This window comes from Triturus cristatus, chromosome 1_2 (assembly GCF_964204655.1).
Source record: "Triturus cristatus chromosome 1_2, aTriCri1.1, whole genome shotgun sequence".
Lineage (NCBI taxonomy): Eukaryota > Metazoa > Chordata > Amphibia > Caudata > Salamandridae > Triturus > Triturus cristatus.
The window spans coordinates 447,013,685-447,033,365 of NC_140580.1; the positions used below are offsets into that span (position 1 = coordinate 447,013,685).

Here is a 19,681-nt window from a genome sequence, read left to right on the forward strand (position 1 = left end):
ACTAGTTTTATTATGACAGGCACTCACTCCCCCCCCCCCCCTCCCTCCCCCAGAGGTGCCCCCTGAAAACTTACTAGTTCCAGCGTGCTGGCTGCCTGGTATCATCCAGCCTGCCACCACAGGCGAGTTTCTAACCCCCTGTGACAGGTAACAGCCCGCGCACTCAGAGGCAAGACACAATGCCTGCTCCAGAGGAAGGTGTTGACACTTCCTTCAGCAGGCTAGCTAGTGAATTAGCACGTCATTGCCAGCACCCCCCCCCCCCCCCCCGACCTGGGGAACACCACTGCCTGCCCTGGGACCCACTTCGCACCAGAGCAGGTGTGAAATTAGTCAGAAGGGGTGTCACACTTTCAAGTGGGCCACCTGTAGTGGACAGCCAAGAAAGGGTTTCACCATTTTGAATTTGGTTAAACTAGGAACTCTGGGTCAGGTTTGCGCCCACTTCACGGGAAGTGGTCATATAGGGGGTGTAGTCTCCCCAGGGTTAAGTAGCCCATTGGCTACTACTTTACAATCCCTTAAACACCCTTACATTCAGTATTTAGGGGTTTCCCTAACACCAGGAACTCTGATTCGTCTACTAGGAACTGAAGAAAGGACAAAAAGCCGAAGATGTGAGAGCAGAGGTCCTGCACCAAGATTTGCACCAATCCCTGCCTGGCTGCTTGCACCGTAACAATCAAAAACCAACTCGTCCAGAAGCTGAACAGCCTTCTCTTCAACAACCAAGCAGCATTGACCAGGGGAGGGAGGGGAGGGGAGGGGGGGGGCGGCCGAGCTCATCGACCCAGTACTTCATCTTGCTGGCCAATTGTCCCAACGAGTGAGCAACTAGTCAGGAAGAGGTTGTCTTGAGGCCAGGAGGTCAGCCTTGCTGCTCTCACAAAGTCTCAAGCCACTAACCCCTCCCGGAGCCACTAAGTACGAATGCCCTGGTTACCCGAGCCACTGCAACTACCAAGGCTTGTTGCATGTCCGTTCCGAACACCAGTGACACCAACCAGCCATCGAGGGACTTCAGGTTCCACAAGGTCTTCACAAAGAGTGGCCCTGCTGTCCTGTTTGCTCTCCCTCTCCAGATCACCAAAGGCAAATGAGACGAACTACAGCGACTCGCCGAACAAAACACCTCCACACCCAAGCCCCCCAGCCTGTGTTCACATAAACCAAATGTGTCCCTGTGCTCCAGAGAACCTCAAGAGCTGAGCCCCCCTTTGGATTCTGCCAGACTTGTCCCCAAGTCCCCACTTGCAGCCTCTCTTTTGCAGGTACTTCTCCCATCGACTTTAACGTGCAGTGCGAGTTTACCAACGTGACCAGCACCTCTTCAACCGGACACACCAGGGCAACTAAAAACTAACTGCTGGTGGTGATTTCTGGGACCTTTCCCCTAAGCACCTCAAGCCCTGGAAGGCACCCTCCAAAAACATTTGCAAGTTGATCTAGGAATGCATGTTTCTCCCATAGGATAAAATTACCGCGTTCAAGGCTCATACCTCAAAACTGTTATTTAATTGCAATTTTCTATTTCTACAAAAATCTATAACTCTTTAAGTACTTGCCGAATTTCGATCCTGGTGTCTAAAATTAAATAAAAATCTGTGTTCTTTTTCTAAATTGGTCTCGAATTTCTTCGCGAGTGTCGCATTTACTGACTGTGTGTACAACAAATGCTTAACACTACCCTCGGATAAGCCTAAGCTGCTTGACCTCACTACCACAAATCAAGCACTTGGGATCATTAATTTAAGCCCTGTAAACCATTAAGAGCCGCCTGTACATTTTTCAGGGTGTGACTTTACATTGGCACTAACACAAAAAGCCAGCTTCCTACAGGGGCGACTTGTAGATATTAACAAGGAAGGTTCGGATCTGGAAAAGGGTTATTTTGCCATGTTGAGTTGGCTCTAGGTCTGCCATCGTAGCTTAGTCAGACCACTTCCAATGGGAAGCTCGGGTCACAAGTGTCCTAGGAACAAGGGAGCACAGTCGGTTCGTCTGTACCCGGGCTGAGGTACTTGGGCGCAGAGTGAAAATGTTGGCTTAGCTCTCTGCATCCTACAGCCTTGCGGTAGTCCGCCTCACCAGTTGAGGGTGCAAAAATCAGGGCACCTGGGCAACTGTAGAAGTTGGTCTCTGAGGTGCAGGCGTCCCATGACAGCTGCTTGGACTGTGGCACTGGAATCTTGACTGGACTCTCACGGTCTTAGTTTGCTGTTAAGGGTCCGGTACCCCAGGCATTGGTCCTGTGCGGCTCTGGTTGGTTCTGATGTCCTCTCACTTGGTGGGGGGATGGATCAGACCTTCAGGAGCACAGGTACCTCTTCTTGGTGGGGCTACAGAATCCGGCTGGCATGTGAACGCATACTCAGTGAACCGGAGTTTGCTCTTCGGTGTCGGAGGACTACAGGGGAGTAGCTCCTCTATTCCAAGGGAGATTGCTGGCAGTTTGCAAAGGGCTGGCAGTCTGCGGGGGTTCTTGAAAGCTGGTCAGCTGCAGGACAAGTCACTAGTCACGATTGTCGAGACTTGGGGCAGGCAGGGTTAGGCGTCAAATATCCACAGCCAGTCTTCTGTTCTCGCTTTTCGAGCAGCTCTTCTTTGTCCCATCTTCTTGATCCGGCGAATTTAAGCTCATGGTGTCAGGGGTACCACCTAAATACCCAAATTAGGGGCGTTGTGGAAAGGAGCCTTTTTAGGGGCCCACCGGTGCAGGAGTTCACCCATTTCTGTCTATGGGTCCTTAGACCAACAAAATATATATTGGCACGTAAGCTGGAATATCAAATAAAAAGTTTATTCACTCATGAGTGAGACCACAACTATACAACACCCTCAAGTGTTCCAGGAGGCAGTGGCTTGAATACACAGACCATGGACCTTTTATACTGAGTTTTCTGCACTGGTAAGCATGTAGTTACAAATAAAAGGTACAGGCCTACACAGGAATAACTACCAACAAACATGGGCAAATGGGAAATCACTTAGTCAGCAAAGTGGGAGCAGGAGTGCTTATGGCAGCACTAAGAGATTGACAGTGGAGTCTGAGACCAGGTGTTCTGGCAGCTACAAACTCTTTAGCATGCATATTGCTTTTAGCTGAGTCAGGAAGTTAACTAAAATGGACAGCTCAGGCAGGGAAAAAGATGAGCAGCAGAGGATGGAAGAATTACATAGCTGACAAAATGGATGCCACAAACAGGATGGTTTCAGCTTATGCTAACAGATTTGCGATTTCCACAGCGTGACAGGTAGTAGCCAAAGGACTACTTACCTTTAGGGTGTCTACACCCTCTATATGACTAATTCCTTTCAGAAGCGGGATTAAACCCTGATCCTGAGAGACTAAGTCTGCCAAAGCTAAGATGGTGGAAATCGAAAAGTCATGTCCACATCAGGTAGCCCACCTTAGGGGTGAAACTAGCCCAAATCGGGCAGGGGGTGGCATTTTCCCAGTCTGGGGAAGCCTTGAATGACATCAAATGTGGCAGCAGCCTTTGAATCCTCCTGACTTAATATGCTGATCCCATCCTGCTTGGAGATGACATCATCACCTCCTGCCAGAGCAGGCATGGTTTCTGCCATCAGAGAGCATGAGCTTCTACCTGCAAGGGGGTTAGAAACATGTCTAGTGTAGATGAGCCTGCCACCACAGTCAGCCAGCACACTAGCAGTCAGGTCTTTAGGGGGCACCTCTAAGGTGCCCTCTGGGTGAATATACTAATAAATCCATCACTGGAATCAGTGTGGCTGGGGAACTCGTAAAAACTAGTGTCTAACACAAGTACCTCAAAATGGCTTCCCTGTTCAGTTGTAGTATCGAAGAAACGATTTGGATATCAAAAGGGCACATCTGTGCCAGCAGATGTGTCAACACATGTAGCATAGTGCACCCTGCTGTATAGCTGTAGGGGTGACTTGGGTATACAGCATGCAGTGTCTGCAGGCATGGGTGTGCCACGTTGTCTTCACTTTTTTCTGAACTATGGGATTGGCCAGTAACATACTTTCGAGGACTCCGTGCATATGAACCGAGGTATGGGCAATAGAGCCCTGTGCAAGCCATAATTGAAATAACAGTTGCATCAGGTAACAACGGGGGGGGGGGGGTGTTGAAGGACCTCAAAGCAACCAGTGTAGGCCAAGCGACGCATTATAAAGCACAAGGTCAGACAACTAAACGTTGCACGCATTCAACAGGGAAGAGGGAACAGCCACTCCAATGGTCCATATTTGGTGGCAAGGTACCATAGTCCTTGTACTAAAGTGTGAGCAACTGCACACAAATATCTTTCTCAAAGTGATACCTTCTGTGACTGGCCCAACACATAGGTACTGTTTTAGGTAAACCAATCTATAGCATTAATAACCTTTTTATACCAGTAGTGGTGATGGGAATTATTGCATGGAGACATTATATATGCAATAAATGTTTGAACTTCTGGGATATTCACGGATGATCTATGTCCCGTGTTCACATTTACTTGGTGATTCGGGAAAAACAATTTAACTGACAAGTGAGGAATATTACTGTATTTGGGCTAGAAAAGATTGACATAAGTCCGGAGTAAGTCAATGTTGTAGTCCGACAAGAAAAATTTGCTGGTTAGAATCTATATGGTGAAGCATTGGGAATTCTACTTATAAAGAAGACTCACACAAACACTGTGGAAAGGAATGTGCAATTGCTTGCACTTTTGCACACATATACGGCTAATCACATGAATTTCAGCAAAAGACAAAAAATCTGCAATGCCAAGAAGTGCTTCAGATTCTACCCAACTCATCAGACTAAAGCAATATTTGGAGTGAAGGTGGTGTGGGGGGAAGAAAACAAATGGCAAAGAAGGACGCCCCACCCACGACAAGCCTAGCAAAATTAGCTTTTTATAACTGGCAATTTTGCAACAGGACATTGTAGCCATACCAGTCTCCAGCAAAATCATCCTCTGTGATTTCCAAAGCTAACAAGTAAACACTCATCTAGGAGTCCACAAGCACTATACAGACCACCTAAGGAAGGCATACTATCTGCTTTTTTATTGTAACGCGATGTTAACAAGAAGCTCGTTTGAAGGTTCAAAATGCTATGTGCCATCATATACTTTGAAGGAGGAGACTGGCACATTAAGTAATTATGCTTTTTTACAAGAGACATGGCTGCTAATGTTCACCAATCTGAGCTGTGTACGTTTTTATAATTCCTTCCTGCACCACTGCCAACAAGTAAAGCACAGCTAGACATGGCACTTATTAATCCAAATTCCTAGCCACTGTAAGCACTGCAAAAGATCAGAAAAATATACAAAACAATCCATCACTTACTTTGTATAAAAGACCAGACTATGGCCTCTTGATTAGGTGAGGACCTTATGGACACCCTTGGCAGACCCTACAGTCAGGGGTAAGTTGCATTACGACCTTCAGAAACCAAGGAGTACTGGGCCAGTCTGAAAGCCATTCTTCTCTGCTCATCTATTAAGATCACAGTTTGAAGGAATCTGACGAGTATGCAGACAAACTAGTCATACTATTCACATGGTTAAACATTCAGGCCACCTTTTACAAGTAACCAGGATAGTTACTGGAGAGCGGTAGGAGGAACTGACTTCTTTACACACAAGCAGCTGATTACAAAGAAAAATCAGTGGCTGATAAAACATGATTTAAAAAGGTGAGCACAGAATGAAAAAAATAAAGTACAAGCCACCCTCTACAAATAACCTATTTGATTATTGCAGTTCAAAGTCAATATTCTACTTTCAAAATTAAAGAAATGTCAGAGCTCCAATCCGCACAACAAAAACATTACTTACAAAAATCAGATGGCCACCAAAAGACTACAGTTAAACAGCTTAACTGTCCAATACATCACAAAAAGGTGATTCCAGTATACTCATGAAAGAGGCACAGACTGGAGGGGCCCCAACTCCCACCTATACGTGCACAAGGTCTGTGCACAGATGCTCCGACAGTCAAATGGTTACACCTATGTACTTCACTAGCCGATATAAAACCCCAAACAGCGAAGTAGCTAGTTTATGTAGACTTAAATGTTTCTACTGCTGCCATCTCAAAAATGCAGGAAACCCAGCCCAACAGGAATATTTCAAAAGCATGTGACCCCATCAAACAGTCAATGCTGGAGAGCAGAGGCTGTGTTACACACAATATGGTGCTGTGTTCAGAGCATGTTCAAGCTAAAAACAAATGTGTGCAAACATGTAGCATTAGAACTGCTGCAAACAAAAACAAAACAAAAAAAACACCGCCTCCAAAGCATGAAGGGAACATTACAGTTCAATGTAGTTTGCAGGTTTACTAACCTCTCTGAAGATACACTGCTGGCAGCATACCCCACAAGTGTGGATTCAGTCCTACAACACGTTTCCCTCACAAAAGATGCAAAGGGAAAAGGAAAAGTCAAATACTGTAAAAGCTCAGCAACTGAGGCTAGATATGCCCAAGAGCAGCTCCAGCCACACTCGAATGAGTCATGTGCAAATGAGGAAATCCCTTTTCAATGTGCAGATATTAAATTTACACTTGTACAGTCATGTGAAGGTGGCCTGTGGACGTATGAGAAATGTTTTTGTAATAATAAATTGCACTGACAGAACAATGGTAGAAATGGCTGTTTTAGTGGTCAGCTAAATTATGGAACCGTACCAAAAATGGAAAACCGAGTCTCAAAAATTCTAACTTCCATGAGAAAGCAGGACAAAACTTAAGAGCTTTTCTGCACAATCCATCCAAACGCGGATTTAGAATGATATTTAAACAAGAGTAAAAGCTGAAATATTCCGTCCTTCACTAAGACATGGAGCATCAGCTTCATAAACAGCAGTATAAATAAACAGATTAACAAATGACTAAAAGCAACACAATAAGGGCACGGAACAGAACCACTAATCAAAAGATATCTGAGATCCTAGCAATTGTTTAAGTGTACATAAATCTGATCCAGAAATGAACACTGCAAAAACCACAATGCCTAAATTCTTGAACCGATACTCTGTTATGCAAATATTTATCAAAAAACGGTGTACCATGTTACAGCCGCCACTAAGCCGGTGTGTTAAAATTTAGCATTATGAGTAGGTCCCATACTCTGCACACCTTCAGGAAGAGCCTCAAGACCTGGCTTTTCGGCTGACTTGCCTTGAGACCCTCACTGGCGAGAAGCGCGCTTCACAATTCCCGGATTGATTTATTGAATAGGTCCAGGATGGTAGTTTGAGCGTCTAGTTAATTAAAACCTTTGCATTTTAAACATTAAAAATGATACATTCAAATAAAAACATTCAAATGCTAAACGAAGCTAATGATTTAAGGAAAAAAATGGGTTAACAATACAATACACTATATGTAAAATAAAAAGTAAAATACAGGAATTCTGATTGTTACAGACTCAGCGCTAAAATTGCACCGCATAAAGCTCAACGCATAGTTTCCAGCCGTAGGGAGTCTGCCTCCTCGACCATATGGAAAGACTCAGTTTAAAGTGCATAAAGGACCAGTATTTAGTTCAACTAAGGCTCGCACTAAGGTGGCTGCAAAGTCGGACCCAAAAGAGGGGATCAGAATGTCAGATCGGAATCGCCTTCTGGGTGGGAGACTTTCAGTACGAGCCTCACAATAAAGTAAACAAAAAACAAAAACATTTTCTACCAGTAAAGCAAAGCAGCAGCTTATAAGGCCGGATAAAGAAAATGCTATGGTGCAGGTCAATAACTAGTAAAAAAGTGAGAATGGGTGTTTCAGGGAGACTGGGACTGTTTCCAAGGACCTAAATTGCAACCTCAATTTGATCAAATGTTTGCGCTTTAACTCTACTCTTAGTAGAAGGCTGCCAGTTTGCTTCAGTTCCCTCCTGTGGTAAACTGCCAGGTGTTCCCAAACCCAGTAACAAATGGAAAGGAGCACTACTTCTAAGTTAAGACGAACACTCATTCAAGGTTAGATTTGTATGACTTGGAGGTTTGACAACCGTGTTCAAAACATTGTAAATGTTATTGTGCAAAAGAAACCTGCACCACAACAAATGTTCCTTGCTTCATTACAAAGGTTTTGATTCTATACCTACACCTTTTGATACAGTGTGTACTGATGAAAGTCACGGATCGTCCCAAGGAAATACGAAATATCTTTTAAGTCTCAGTAAGAAGAGAAATTAAAGTTTATAAGGCAGCCACCCACAAGAAGCTTACAAATTGTGTGTTTGACAGTCTTCATAAACAAGTACAGAACAGATACTAACCAATCGATGAGGTATAGAAATCAAGCATTCCTTGTTGCTTTACGCTGTACTCATCCACTGATGTTTGAATGTTCTTAAAAAGCTTATCCATCTGATCAGCAAAGGACTCCTTCACATGGTCATTGTGTTGATCCACTGCTTTTCTACGATCCAGTTTTGCATGGAGTCCAGACACATCTTGCGTAGTTTGTTGGACAGTACTCAGAAGCTATAATCAGAACAGAAAGGACGACAAACAGCTAAAATGAAAATGTAAACTCCAAATTGTCTCAAATTATTTGTTGAGTGGAATTAACTCTAATACTATGAAGCCAACAGTTTACTGCACCACCCACATCAGATGGTAAAGAATGGGTTTGCAACGATTAGCACTAAAATGAATTAAGACCCAGGAGTCTAACACATAGTTGACTAAAGAACATTAACTATTTTGTTCAGCACAGAAAGTAGGCTTTCATATAAAGTTGTAGATCAGACATGTTTGCATTTGATGCAACACTAAGATTTTTTTTTTCTCAATAAATGAAAGCTAGAAGACAGTTTCCGGCAGTGCATGTTTCTGACAATATCTGCTCTAGTGCTATTCATCTTCCCATTAGTAATATGCTTGGAAAGTCCACTTTATGGCAACAATAGAGAATTAATTTATCACAAAAATAAAAGTATTAATTAATTCAACTGCTATCCTTATCACATGCACTGCACCTGAATTGCATACATGCCTAATTAAAAGAACGGTCCTTTCAAGTAGAGCTGGAGCAAAAGCAGATGGCAGTATGTCTGAATGAAAAACAAATAGCAGCCAAGTCACTGTATTGCAGGTGTGCACTAATCTATTTTAGTCTCCTTCGCCTTGCATGCAAAAAGTTCTTATGGAGAGAGCAAGTGGACAGTTGTAACAGTTCAGATTTAGGAGAAAGCTAAGTTGTAGAACCAATGTATTTTTTTTTTTACAAAAACAATTTTGAATTCCTCAATTACAATTGCAATCCGCAATCTCCATCATATCGGTAGTCGTCTTGTAGAACCAATGTATGTACAGCACATGCCGAGGAGAGGACCGCGGCATAGTGGTTCTGTAAGGTCAATGATGTTTAAAAATTACCTGAGTGTGCCTTCCTAAACAAAGAAAGCTAGGACACGCCCAGAGGCAATCAACTCCCTGTCAAAGCCAAATTCCACATAGGAAATCCTATTCATAGCTTCCAAACTTAACCTCAGTCTTGCCTAGTGTTTTGAAGACTACCCTATTAACTGGTAGAGAATCCCTCTTAGCTGCAGACCTGGATAAAAACTTTAGATAATCTAAACAAACAACTCATGAATTAATTCACTTTCGCTTGCATGACCAATGCTACAACATATTGTATTGATGCACGTCTGTAGCGCTTTGTAACTTTTGACAAAGTCCCCAAAGTGCTTCAAAGGTTATGGAAGTATCTGATCGGGAAGCAATGTTTAGAGAGCGAGTGAGCAGTCTTTTCCTTACACCATTTCATAATTTGTCATTTGAGTGAAGGTTGGCCATGAACTTTGAACCATCTTTTTGCACTCTTCTGAATTGTCCAGGTGAACAAAACCTCTGAAGTTTAAAAACTCTGCAGATTGTGAAGTGGTACCGGTAATTGATCCACAATCTGGAACTACATCTTCATTCATGAAGACTCTCGGACAGACCAGGACAAGAACAATATTTGTTTGACCCAAAATGAGGCTAAAGAGATCAGGTAGCTACTACACATATCCAGACTGTGGGCTGAGCCACCAGACATGAACATGCAAGGGTTTGTCTTTGTGTCTGATCTCCTATCGGTCATTCTCCAGAGATATGCCTGACAGTGAAAGGTGACTGGGACGGTCACCTGCAGTTTTGACTTTTGGAGAAGCATGTCTCTATTTAAAGTCTTCATTTTACCATATGTCAAGGACAGGATAATATGCTGTTGTATGACCTCATCGTTCAAAAATGCAAATTCAGTTCTCTACAGATATTCTCATTTGCAGTTCACCATGCCGACTTGTGGGTATAACTAAGATGTTGCTCCCAAGTATATCAATGCACACTGAACAGGTCAAAGTATGCCTCAAACTCCTTAAAAGGGTTAAGAAATCTCAAATCTGATGGTGTTGCTGCTGCTAGTACTTGTGTCAAAGTTCAGGAGAAATGCATCATTTTTCAGATATCAATAGACAGGAATAGAGTGATCGATTGACACATGATGCACTGAAATGGATGTTTAAGCAGCAAAAGCGTGTTCGTTCATCAACCAAATAGATCTGCTTAAAATGCAATGCAAGACAAGGACTTTTCACAATTACATGGGTCTAAAATGAACAAACAGAGTTAAGTACCTGGTGCTGTTCATCAACAGTAAACCATGTATTAGATGGGTGGAGATGTGAAAGTTGAGATGTTTCAATTCTATAACCGCCATATAGCAGCCATGTCTCTCACTCTAGCTGTATCTGAACAATGTTTTGCAGGATCAGTATTGTGAATTAACGGTTTCTAAGAAACCATGGAAAAATTAAACAAAAAAAGCAGAAGCATGTGGCTAATGACATGCACTAAAGAGCTCACATTTTATTGAGAGGAGCTAACTAGACCCTCAGTTCACCTGTGATTGGTATTTTGAGAAAAAGTAAGACAGATAAAAACAGGACTCCAGTAACGGATGTATTGTACAGGAGGAAACTAAGCATTTAAACGGATTAGGCAGCATCTTTACAAAAAGATCAAGTGAAAGGGAATGAAGCAGAGATAAGCTCATCCAAAATGGAGAGTTGCAAGAAGTCCAAGTCTCTATTCCACCATACACCATAATAAAGTTGAAGTACGCAACTTGAACATTTGAAGGGACATTGAATAGCTTCTCAAAGTGAAATAGCAACATGAACAACATAAACCAAGATACCTTGTTGGCAGTAGTATGGAGTTTCTTTTCAGTTGTTTCCAAAGCAGACACCACATACTCTTCCTCCGCAAGTTGTTGTTTGGACACATGCAAATTTCTTTGAGTGTCTTCAAGTTCCTTCTCCTTGATTTGCAGGACTTCGGAGCACTCTTCCAGCTCCCGTTTATTTTCTGTGAACAGCTCAGTAACCTAAAATGAGCCAATTAGACTTATTTTAGCACTGTTTTTTTCTGTTGTGTTAAAGGCAAGGGCCTCATGAACCACTCACCATTTTGTGTGAAAGGTTGCTTTTAAATCGCAATAAGTACCACATTTTTATGCCTTGCAATAACGAAAATAAAAGTGGTCCAATAACAATAATTAATGCCCTGGCTACATATTGAATATGCTACTTACCAGTATGCATCTGTTCTTGGCATGTAGGGCTGCTGACATTCATACCTGTGCATAGATCGCCGCCTAGTGTTGGGTCCAGATGTTTGCATGTTGTTGTCCTGGAAGAGTCTTCGCAGTATTACGAGATAGGTGACTCCTCCCCTGGACCACAGTGCGCATGGGCATCCTCTCCATCCCCAGATTGTTTTTCGCCATTGTGGCAGTGATGGAGTAGATACAGTAAGTGATGACCATGCTATACAGTAATTCTGAGAGCTGCAGCTGCTACAGGCGCCGGGGAGGAGGGTGGGCGATATGAATGTCAGCAGCCCTACATGCCAAGACAGATGCATACTGGTAAGTAGCATATTCAGTTCGAGGCATGTGGGCTGCTGAATTCATATCTGTGCATAGAATACATAGCAGTACCTCCTATTAGCGGCGGCTACCCGTGCCAGCTGCAGCAGTCTGAAAAAGAGTTTTGAGAACAGCCTGTCCTACAGCTGCCTGCTGTTTTGAGTGTACATCTACGCAGTAGTGTTTGGTAAATGTATGTATAGTGGACCATGTGGCTGCTCTACAGATTTCCTGTAAAGGAATGTTTCCTAGGAAAGCCATGGACGCCCCTAACTTTCGTGTTGAGTGGGCTCGTGGGGGAATCGTTAATGTGCGTTTAGCTTTTTGATAGCAAATTTGAATACATTTAACGATTCATCTGGCTATCCCTGCTTTGGAAATAGCGTTGCCCTTGTGTTGTGGAGAAAAGGCAACGAAAAGTTGTTTGGTTTTCCTAAAGTCCTTAGTTCTGTCTATATAGTACATGAGGGCCCTCTTTACATCTAGTGTATGAAGCATTCTCTCTGCGACATTCTGTGGATTTTGAAAGAAAACAGGCAGTTCAATAGTTTGATTCATGTGGAACTGCGATATCACTTTGGGCATGAATTTGGGGTTGGTACGTAGTACAACTCTGTTTGCGTGAACCTGTATGAATGGCTCTTGAATGGTTAGCGCCTGGAGTTCACTAACTCTTCTTAACGAAGTGATTGCCACTAAGAAAGCTACTTTCCAGGTGAGGAATTGAAACTCACATGAATGGAGAGGTTCAAAGGGTGGACCCATTAATCTGGTGAGGACCACATTGAGGTTCCACACCGGTGCCGGTGGGTGTCTTGGGGGAATTACTCGTTTGAGTCCCTCCAGGAAGGCTTTGATGGCAGGCACTCTGAATAAAGAGAGGTGCTGCCCGTTTTGAAGATAGGCTGCTATCGCGGTTAAATGGATACGTATTGAATTGTATGCCAGATTGCATCGGTATAAGTGTAAGAGGTAACAGATGAGGTTTTGAATGGATGCGTCTAGCGGTTTAATGTCATTGTTGTTGCAGTAAATGACAAACCTCTTCCATTTAGCCGCATAGCAAGCTCTGGTAGTTGGTCTTCTGGCCTCCTTGATGATATCCATACAGTCAGGTGGCAGGTTTAGGTAGCCAAACTCTAAGACTTCAGGAGCCAGATTGCCAGGTTTAGCTGTTGCGGATCTGGGTGCTGAATTTCACCATGGTTCTGCGTTAAAAGTGCGGGTTTGATCCGCAGCCTTTGATGCGGCACCACGGAAAGTTCTAGAAAGGTGGTGTACCATGGTTGGCGCGCCCATGTGGGAGCAACTAGGATGAGTGTTAGTGAGTGCTGTCGCAGTTTGCGTGCCACTAGCGGTATCAATGGCGCTGGGGGAAAAGCGTACGCAAATCTGCCGGACCAGTTCATCCATATCGCATTGCCCTGTGACTGCGCATGTGGGAACCTGGCGGCAAAGCTTTGGCATTTTGCGTTTTCGTTTGTGGCGAATAGGTCTATCTCTGGATGACCCCACTGTTGGAAGTACGGTTGGAGTACTGACGGATGTAGCTCCCACTCGTGCATCTGGTGGCTGTGTCTGCTGAGCAGATCCGCCATCTGGTTGTCCTTGTCGGGGAGGTGTTCCGCCATGAGGAATATGTTCCTCAGAATGGCCCACTTCCACATGCTCGGAGCCAGATGAGACAACTGTGGAGAGTGTGTTCCTCCCTGCTTCTGTATGTAGTACATGGCAGTCATGTTGTCCGTTCGGATCAACACGACGTTGTTGCACAAGTGTACTTTGAATGCCTTCATGGCTAGGAAGATTGCCATCAGTTCCAGAACGTTGATGTGCATCTTCTTTTGTTGTGTCGTCCATAGTCCCTGCACTGTGTAAGTGAGTACATGAGCTCCCCAACCCTGGAGAGAGGCGTCCGCCGTCAGTATTATTTGTGGAACAGGCTCGTGTAACGGTCGGCCCTTGCAAAGGTTTTGTGGATTCCACCAATGCAGAGAGTTGTATGCCCGACCGCTCACCAACACTAGGTCTTTTAATTGCCCGTGAGCCTGATTCCATTGACGTGCCAAGCACTCCTGAAGCGGGCGCATGTGTAGTCTCGAGTGCGGGACTATGAAAATGCAGGAGGCCATCATGCCTATCAACTGCATGAACACTCGCGCAGGAAGTGAGTGTTGAGGTTTGAACTTGGAGATCAGCAATTGCATGCTGTTGATCCTCACTAAATTTGGCTGAGCTGTGGCTGCCAGAGTGTTTATGGTTGCGCCCAGGTACTGTCGTACGTGTGCGGGTTGGAGATGTGATTTTGGGTAATTTAGTGAGAATCCCAGACTGTGAAGAAGGTGAATGGTGAGGGACATGTGGCTGGCACATTGCTGGGCTGACTTTGCCTGAACAAGCCAGTCGTCCAGGTAAGGGTAGACGTGAATGTGTTGTCTCCGTAGATGTGCAGCCACCGTAGCTAGGCACTTGGTGAAAACCCTTGGTGCTGTTGTCACTCCGAAGGGGAGAACTTTGAATTGATAGTGATGGTCCTGAATAGTGAACCGGAGATATTTCCTGGGTGTATGGGTGTATGGGTATGTGGAAATACGCATCTTTGAGGTCTAGTGTGGCTAGGAAGTCTCCCTGACTGAGCAGCGGGAGAACCTGCTGTAGGGTGAGCATATGGAAATGCTCTGAGAGAATGTAGTGGTTGAGGGGTCTCAGGTCTAGTATAGGTCTGAGCGACCCATCCTTTTTTGGGATTAAGAAGTACAGAGAGTACACCCCTGTCCCCTGCTGGTCGACGGGCACGACCTCTATTGCACCTTTTTGCAGCATACTTAGCACTTCCTGCTGCAATAATGCCAAGTGCTCTACGGACATAGGACGGTGCATTGGCGGTATATTGGGTAGAGTGGATGTTAATTCGAGACAGTAACTGTGCTGGATAATGTCCCTGACCCACCTGTCTGTGGTGATGGTTTTCCACGTGGACAGGAACCGCTGGAGTCTCCCCCCGACAGGTGTTCTGTGGTCGGGGGAAGGGAGAGGGCGCCACTGTTTGTTTTTGGGTGAGGACCTGGTGTTACCGTAACCACGTCCTCTGCCCTTGGTGCTGGAGCCACGATATCCACCTCTGTTGGTTTTATCGTAGGTACTCTGTGTTCCCTTTAGTGTATTGCTGCTGTGACCCCTGACCTCTAGCTGCTCCTCTATTCCCGGGGCGACGAAAGGAGCCACTGCAAAACTGCTGCGTCTGCAGAGCCCCCATTGATTTGGCAGTGTCAGTGTCTTTCTTAATTTTCTCGAGGGTAGTGTCAACTTCAGGGCCGAATAAGTAGTCGGGGTTGACTGGTTGATTTAAGATGTTCTGAATCTCCGGCTTGAAGCCTTAGATTCTCAACCACGCGTGTCGTCTCAACATGACGCTTGTGTTGATTGCCCTCGCCGCTGTGTCGGCAGCATCCAGGGCGCACTTGATGGATGCATTGGTAAAGAGTTGTCCCTCTCTGATGAGGAGCTCCGCTGCCTCTTTATATTCGTCTGGCAAATGTTGGAGTAGTGATTCCAGTGTGTCGTGGTGGGAACGATCATAACGGGCCAGGAGTGCCTGTGTGTTGGCAATGCGCCAGATGTTTGCTGCTTGCGCTGCAATCCTTTTGCCTGATGTCTCCAGCACTTTGGACTCCTTGTCTGGGGGAGGAGCATCACCTGTTGTCTGCGAATGGGCTCGTTTGCGAGCGTTAGCAACTACCATGGAGTCCAAAGGTAACTGACCCCTAATGTACATAGGGTCTCCGGGTGCAGGCTTGTATTTTTTTTCAATCCTGGGGTTTAGCACCCGTGCCCTGGTTGTTTCCTTAAAAATGTCTTTTGCAGGTTTGATAACCCCTTTCAACATGGGCAGAGTTTTTACAGTTCTTTCGGAAGAGGCGAAAGTGTCCACCAAGAAGTCTTCTTCGACTGTGTCAGAATGGAGTTGTACTCCATGGTTGGCAGCAGCCCGTTCTATGAGGGCATTGAAGACAGCAGTGTCCTCTGTGGGAGATGTCTTAGTGCTGTAAAGCTGCGTGTCATGGGTATCTGGTGCGGTACCCTGGTCTGTAGGGTCATCCCATGCTTGATCTGGGTATTGCAGATGCTCGTCAGGATCGACATCCCCAGGGTAGGTGGTATCATCCCCCATATAGTCCTCTACTGCGTCTGTCTCTGAAGGCGTAGGAGAAAAGGACTGGGGATCCTGAAGGGATGGTTGTAAGCGTTCATGAAGCACTGGCTCCGACCCTGCTGGCAATTTGTGTTTGAGAGGGATTCTGAAGGAGTCCAATCCCCTCTCTGGCGTGATTTTCCGCTTGCGGAGTATCAGTCTACCAGTGTTGGCGTCGATGAATTGTGGCTGTGAAGGCTCAAGATCTGTGTGTCCAGGAGACGGGGACTGTGTCTGTCGGACACGTGTTCGGATCTCGAACATCTTCGGCGCCGTGGACGGCTGCAAGCCAAACGTGATGTTGGGTGGCGCAGAGGGTGCTTTCGGAGCCTTGTGCGTGTCGGTGCCCGACGTGGATCGGAGGGCTGCCCGTTCCCTGATGCGTTTCAACGATGCCGCGACCTGTTGCACGGAGAACGCCGAAGGCTCTTTAGAACCGGTCGGCACCTTGGACGTAGGCGTCGACTGCTTTGGAGCCATGGGGTCATCGATCCGAAGAGAGGCATCGACGGTCGTTGGAGTCGACGACTTTGCGGGCGTCGCTGTCTTCGACGTCGACGCAGATGGAGTGGCCATTTTGACTTTGGTGGTCGTGGCCGACGGCTTCGGTGCCAGAGGCGCTTTGTGGGGACCGAGGGCCTTTTTCTTCGGGTCGGCACCGAGATCCGCTGCAGTGAGCTCGGCGCCGAAATCCCTTTTACTGCGTTCGGGGCCGATGGCCTTTGCTGGCGTCGAAGGAGTGGAGGGCTTCGAGGCCTTCGAGCCGATTACAGCCAGTTTCACTTTTGGTTTCGTTGGAACTGGAGCGACAATTGGTTTCGGTTTCGTTGAAGGGAAGCCAGTCGTTTTCGGTAATAATGGCTCGTGCGGAATGTTCGAGGCCGGGCCTGAAGGCGGGGCCGTAGAACTTTGAGATTGATCTCGGGTAAGGCCCGGAGGCGATCCCTCGACCGGAGCCTTATGATGACGCATTTTGTCAGCCTCCGTATCAACGGGTGGGCCTAGCTCCTCGCTAGAGCTATCTTCTTCGGCCCCAAAGGCCTCTTCGTAGTCTCCAACCTCGTCGATGGCTTCTTCCCTTTGAAAAAGCACCTCATCGTCGTCTTCCGATCGGGAGTCGTGTTCGGAAGCGGGGCTGGAGTCTACTTCTTCCACGCTCTCGGCGTCCTCGTCTTCGGTGCTGAAGATGTTGGCCGGGGCAGGCACCGACTGCTGCGCTTCTAATCTCGCCGCCAGTCGATTCCGGAGAGTCTTCTTCGATCGGAATCGGGCACAGGCCATACATTTCGACTCATCGTGATCCGGTGAGAGACATTTGTTGCATACCGGGTGGACTTCGATGTGTGGGTATTTTGCGTGGCATAAAGGACACCGTTTGAATGCAGTCCTCGATTCCATCGTCGATGGAAGTTTGATGTTCGGACCAAACGGATCCGAAAAGCTGGAAAAAGGTTCTAAAGTACTAAAGAAACTAGTCGATACCGAACGGGAACAGTACCGACGATAACTAAAGGCCTTTTGGCCTTAATTTGAATTTTCCTAACTTGAGCTAAGATAAGCACATCCGAACCCAATGGCGGAAAAAAACAATCTAAGGATGGAGAGGATGCCCATGCGCACTGTGGTCCAGGGGAGGAGTCACCTATCTCGTGATACTTCAAACACTCTTCCAGGACAACAACGTGCAAACATCCGGACACAACACTAGGCGGCGATCTATGCACAGATATGAATTCAGCAGCCCACATGCCTCGAACCTATATCTCTAATTATTTCTATACATAGATTCACAGACATACACACCTCCCTACAAGTGTCAAAGACATCCTTATGACTTGTACAGATACATTACAGGCACAAATGGAAAGAATGTGTTCTTCCAATGCTTGTCCAAAGACTGACCAAACACTGGCGACAATATTTGCCACTTACGTACACAGACACCCTGGTAGTCAAGTGATTAATTAACACCTTCACACAGTACATCAATTCAAATTCCAGTTTAAATCAAAAACAGTCCAACTGAAGCCACTTCTTACGGCTTCACAGGCTCCCTGTTACAGTTACTTTACGGCGTGAAACAAACGTGCACTTGTTCAGAGGTTCATTTAAAATGTGAGCATCTGGCTGCACAAAAGTAACCAGTTCTACTTTGAACTCCAGTTTGTATCCTGTCTGGTGGAGCAGTGCGATGCAGAAAGACCCTGTAGCTGACAATCCTCATGGCTCATCGGGGTGCAAGGTCATGCCAGTCATGGGGAAGTACGGGGCCACAGGTGCACTCAGTGTCCTGGCTTTGGTGGAAACACTTCAAGGTAAAAGTTGTACAGGAGAAGCAACAACGCACAACTCCGTTTTAAGGAGCCATAGTCTAAAAGATTGAGGCCAGGACCACCTGAGCCCTGTGGAAAAAGGGTGGAGCCAGGGTGAAGAGTAACAGGACGAGAGAAGCACAGAGAACCAAAGGCTAAGAGTATGGGTGGTTAAAAGGGGGATGGGACTACCTGGATGGAGGATGACAGTAAAACAAAAGAGGCAAATCTAAAGGAGGAGCTGAAAGCCAGACTATTTCCTCCAAAACACTTGAGGAAGGAGCCAGGATGGCCAAAATCGGAGGAAACTAAAGTGGGTTCTGGAACTTTAAAATTGGCAATCAGCAGTAAAGAAAGGAGGATAGCATTCCAGTGAACTACAGCTGCAGCTTCAGCCTTCTCTACATTGAGGATTATGTTTAGGGAAAGGGACAAAGGTAGGAAGGAAGGTAAGAGTATTCCAAGGAGTGGATGTTTCAAATTGTCCTGCTTGGGAAAGCACCAGAGTACTTCCTGGGATGAGCAGGAGTAAAGAGCCCTCTCCCTACAAAACAAAAAGAGTAGTTTAACCCACATGACACATTGAGATGTTAAGGAGGGTGTACATTTGTTCCTTAACGCAAACTACAAAAGGGTGTTGACTAATTTGAGTCTTATGGTGGCTAGGACAACTGTTGACCGCTCCATATACAATGGTAGGTTGCTCAGATTCTTTAATTATTTGAACCATTCTCCTACCTTTTACAGCTCCAGAGAGATTGCGATTTCGAACTGGAAATGGCCTCTGATAGGGACAACTTTGTGGGTGTTAGTGACTGGCCCTTTCATAGCTGCAAGTTCCAAGATTGGCACTTAGAACACCCCTCCCACCCCTATATCGCTTTCTGACTGGGTGTTTACAAGATTCCATCACTCACTTGAAGTAACATTGGAATGTTTTGAAACCAGTTGGGTCCTGAACAATTCACACCTTCATTGTGTGCAAACATGGACTTCTTGATCCAGAACAGTCTTAATGAACAAGAAAAAGGTATTTTAGCAAATTCATCACTTTTTTGGACAGTCACCATTCTTAAGTCTAGCTTGACAGCACAACTGTGGCCTGCATATGTAATTAGAAAGAAAGAAAAAACTTTCAGGGATACTACAGAGGGGTACTGCGGCTCTACCCAGAGATTTGTTCAACCAAGAACAGCTTTTGATTTGTCAAAGCAGTGTGCGCCCACAAAACCAGTGCTTACCCTCCAAGAAGCTGTAGTATTTTGTT

The 19,681-nt window shown here is 45.6% G+C and overlaps 1 protein-coding gene across 6 annotated transcripts in view; it reads right to left on the reverse strand.

Moving 5' to 3' along the window:
- Nucleotides 1–19,681, reverse strand: part of KIF11 (kinesin family member 11) — a 271,380-nt gene that overhangs the window by 137,151 nt on the left and 114,548 nt on the right. For all 6 annotated transcript variants that reach the window (XM_085606145.1, XM_085606146.1, XM_085606148.1 and 3 more), the window contains 2 exons: nucleotides 11,179–11,367; nucleotides 8,264–8,471 (listed from right to left, as the gene is read on the reverse strand). In XM_085606145.1, the coding sequence (XP_085462271.1) occupies nucleotides 8,264–8,471; nucleotides 11,179–11,367 (397 nt within the window). The remainder of the gene's footprint in view (nucleotides 1–8,263; nucleotides 8,472–11,178; nucleotides 11,368–19,681) is intronic.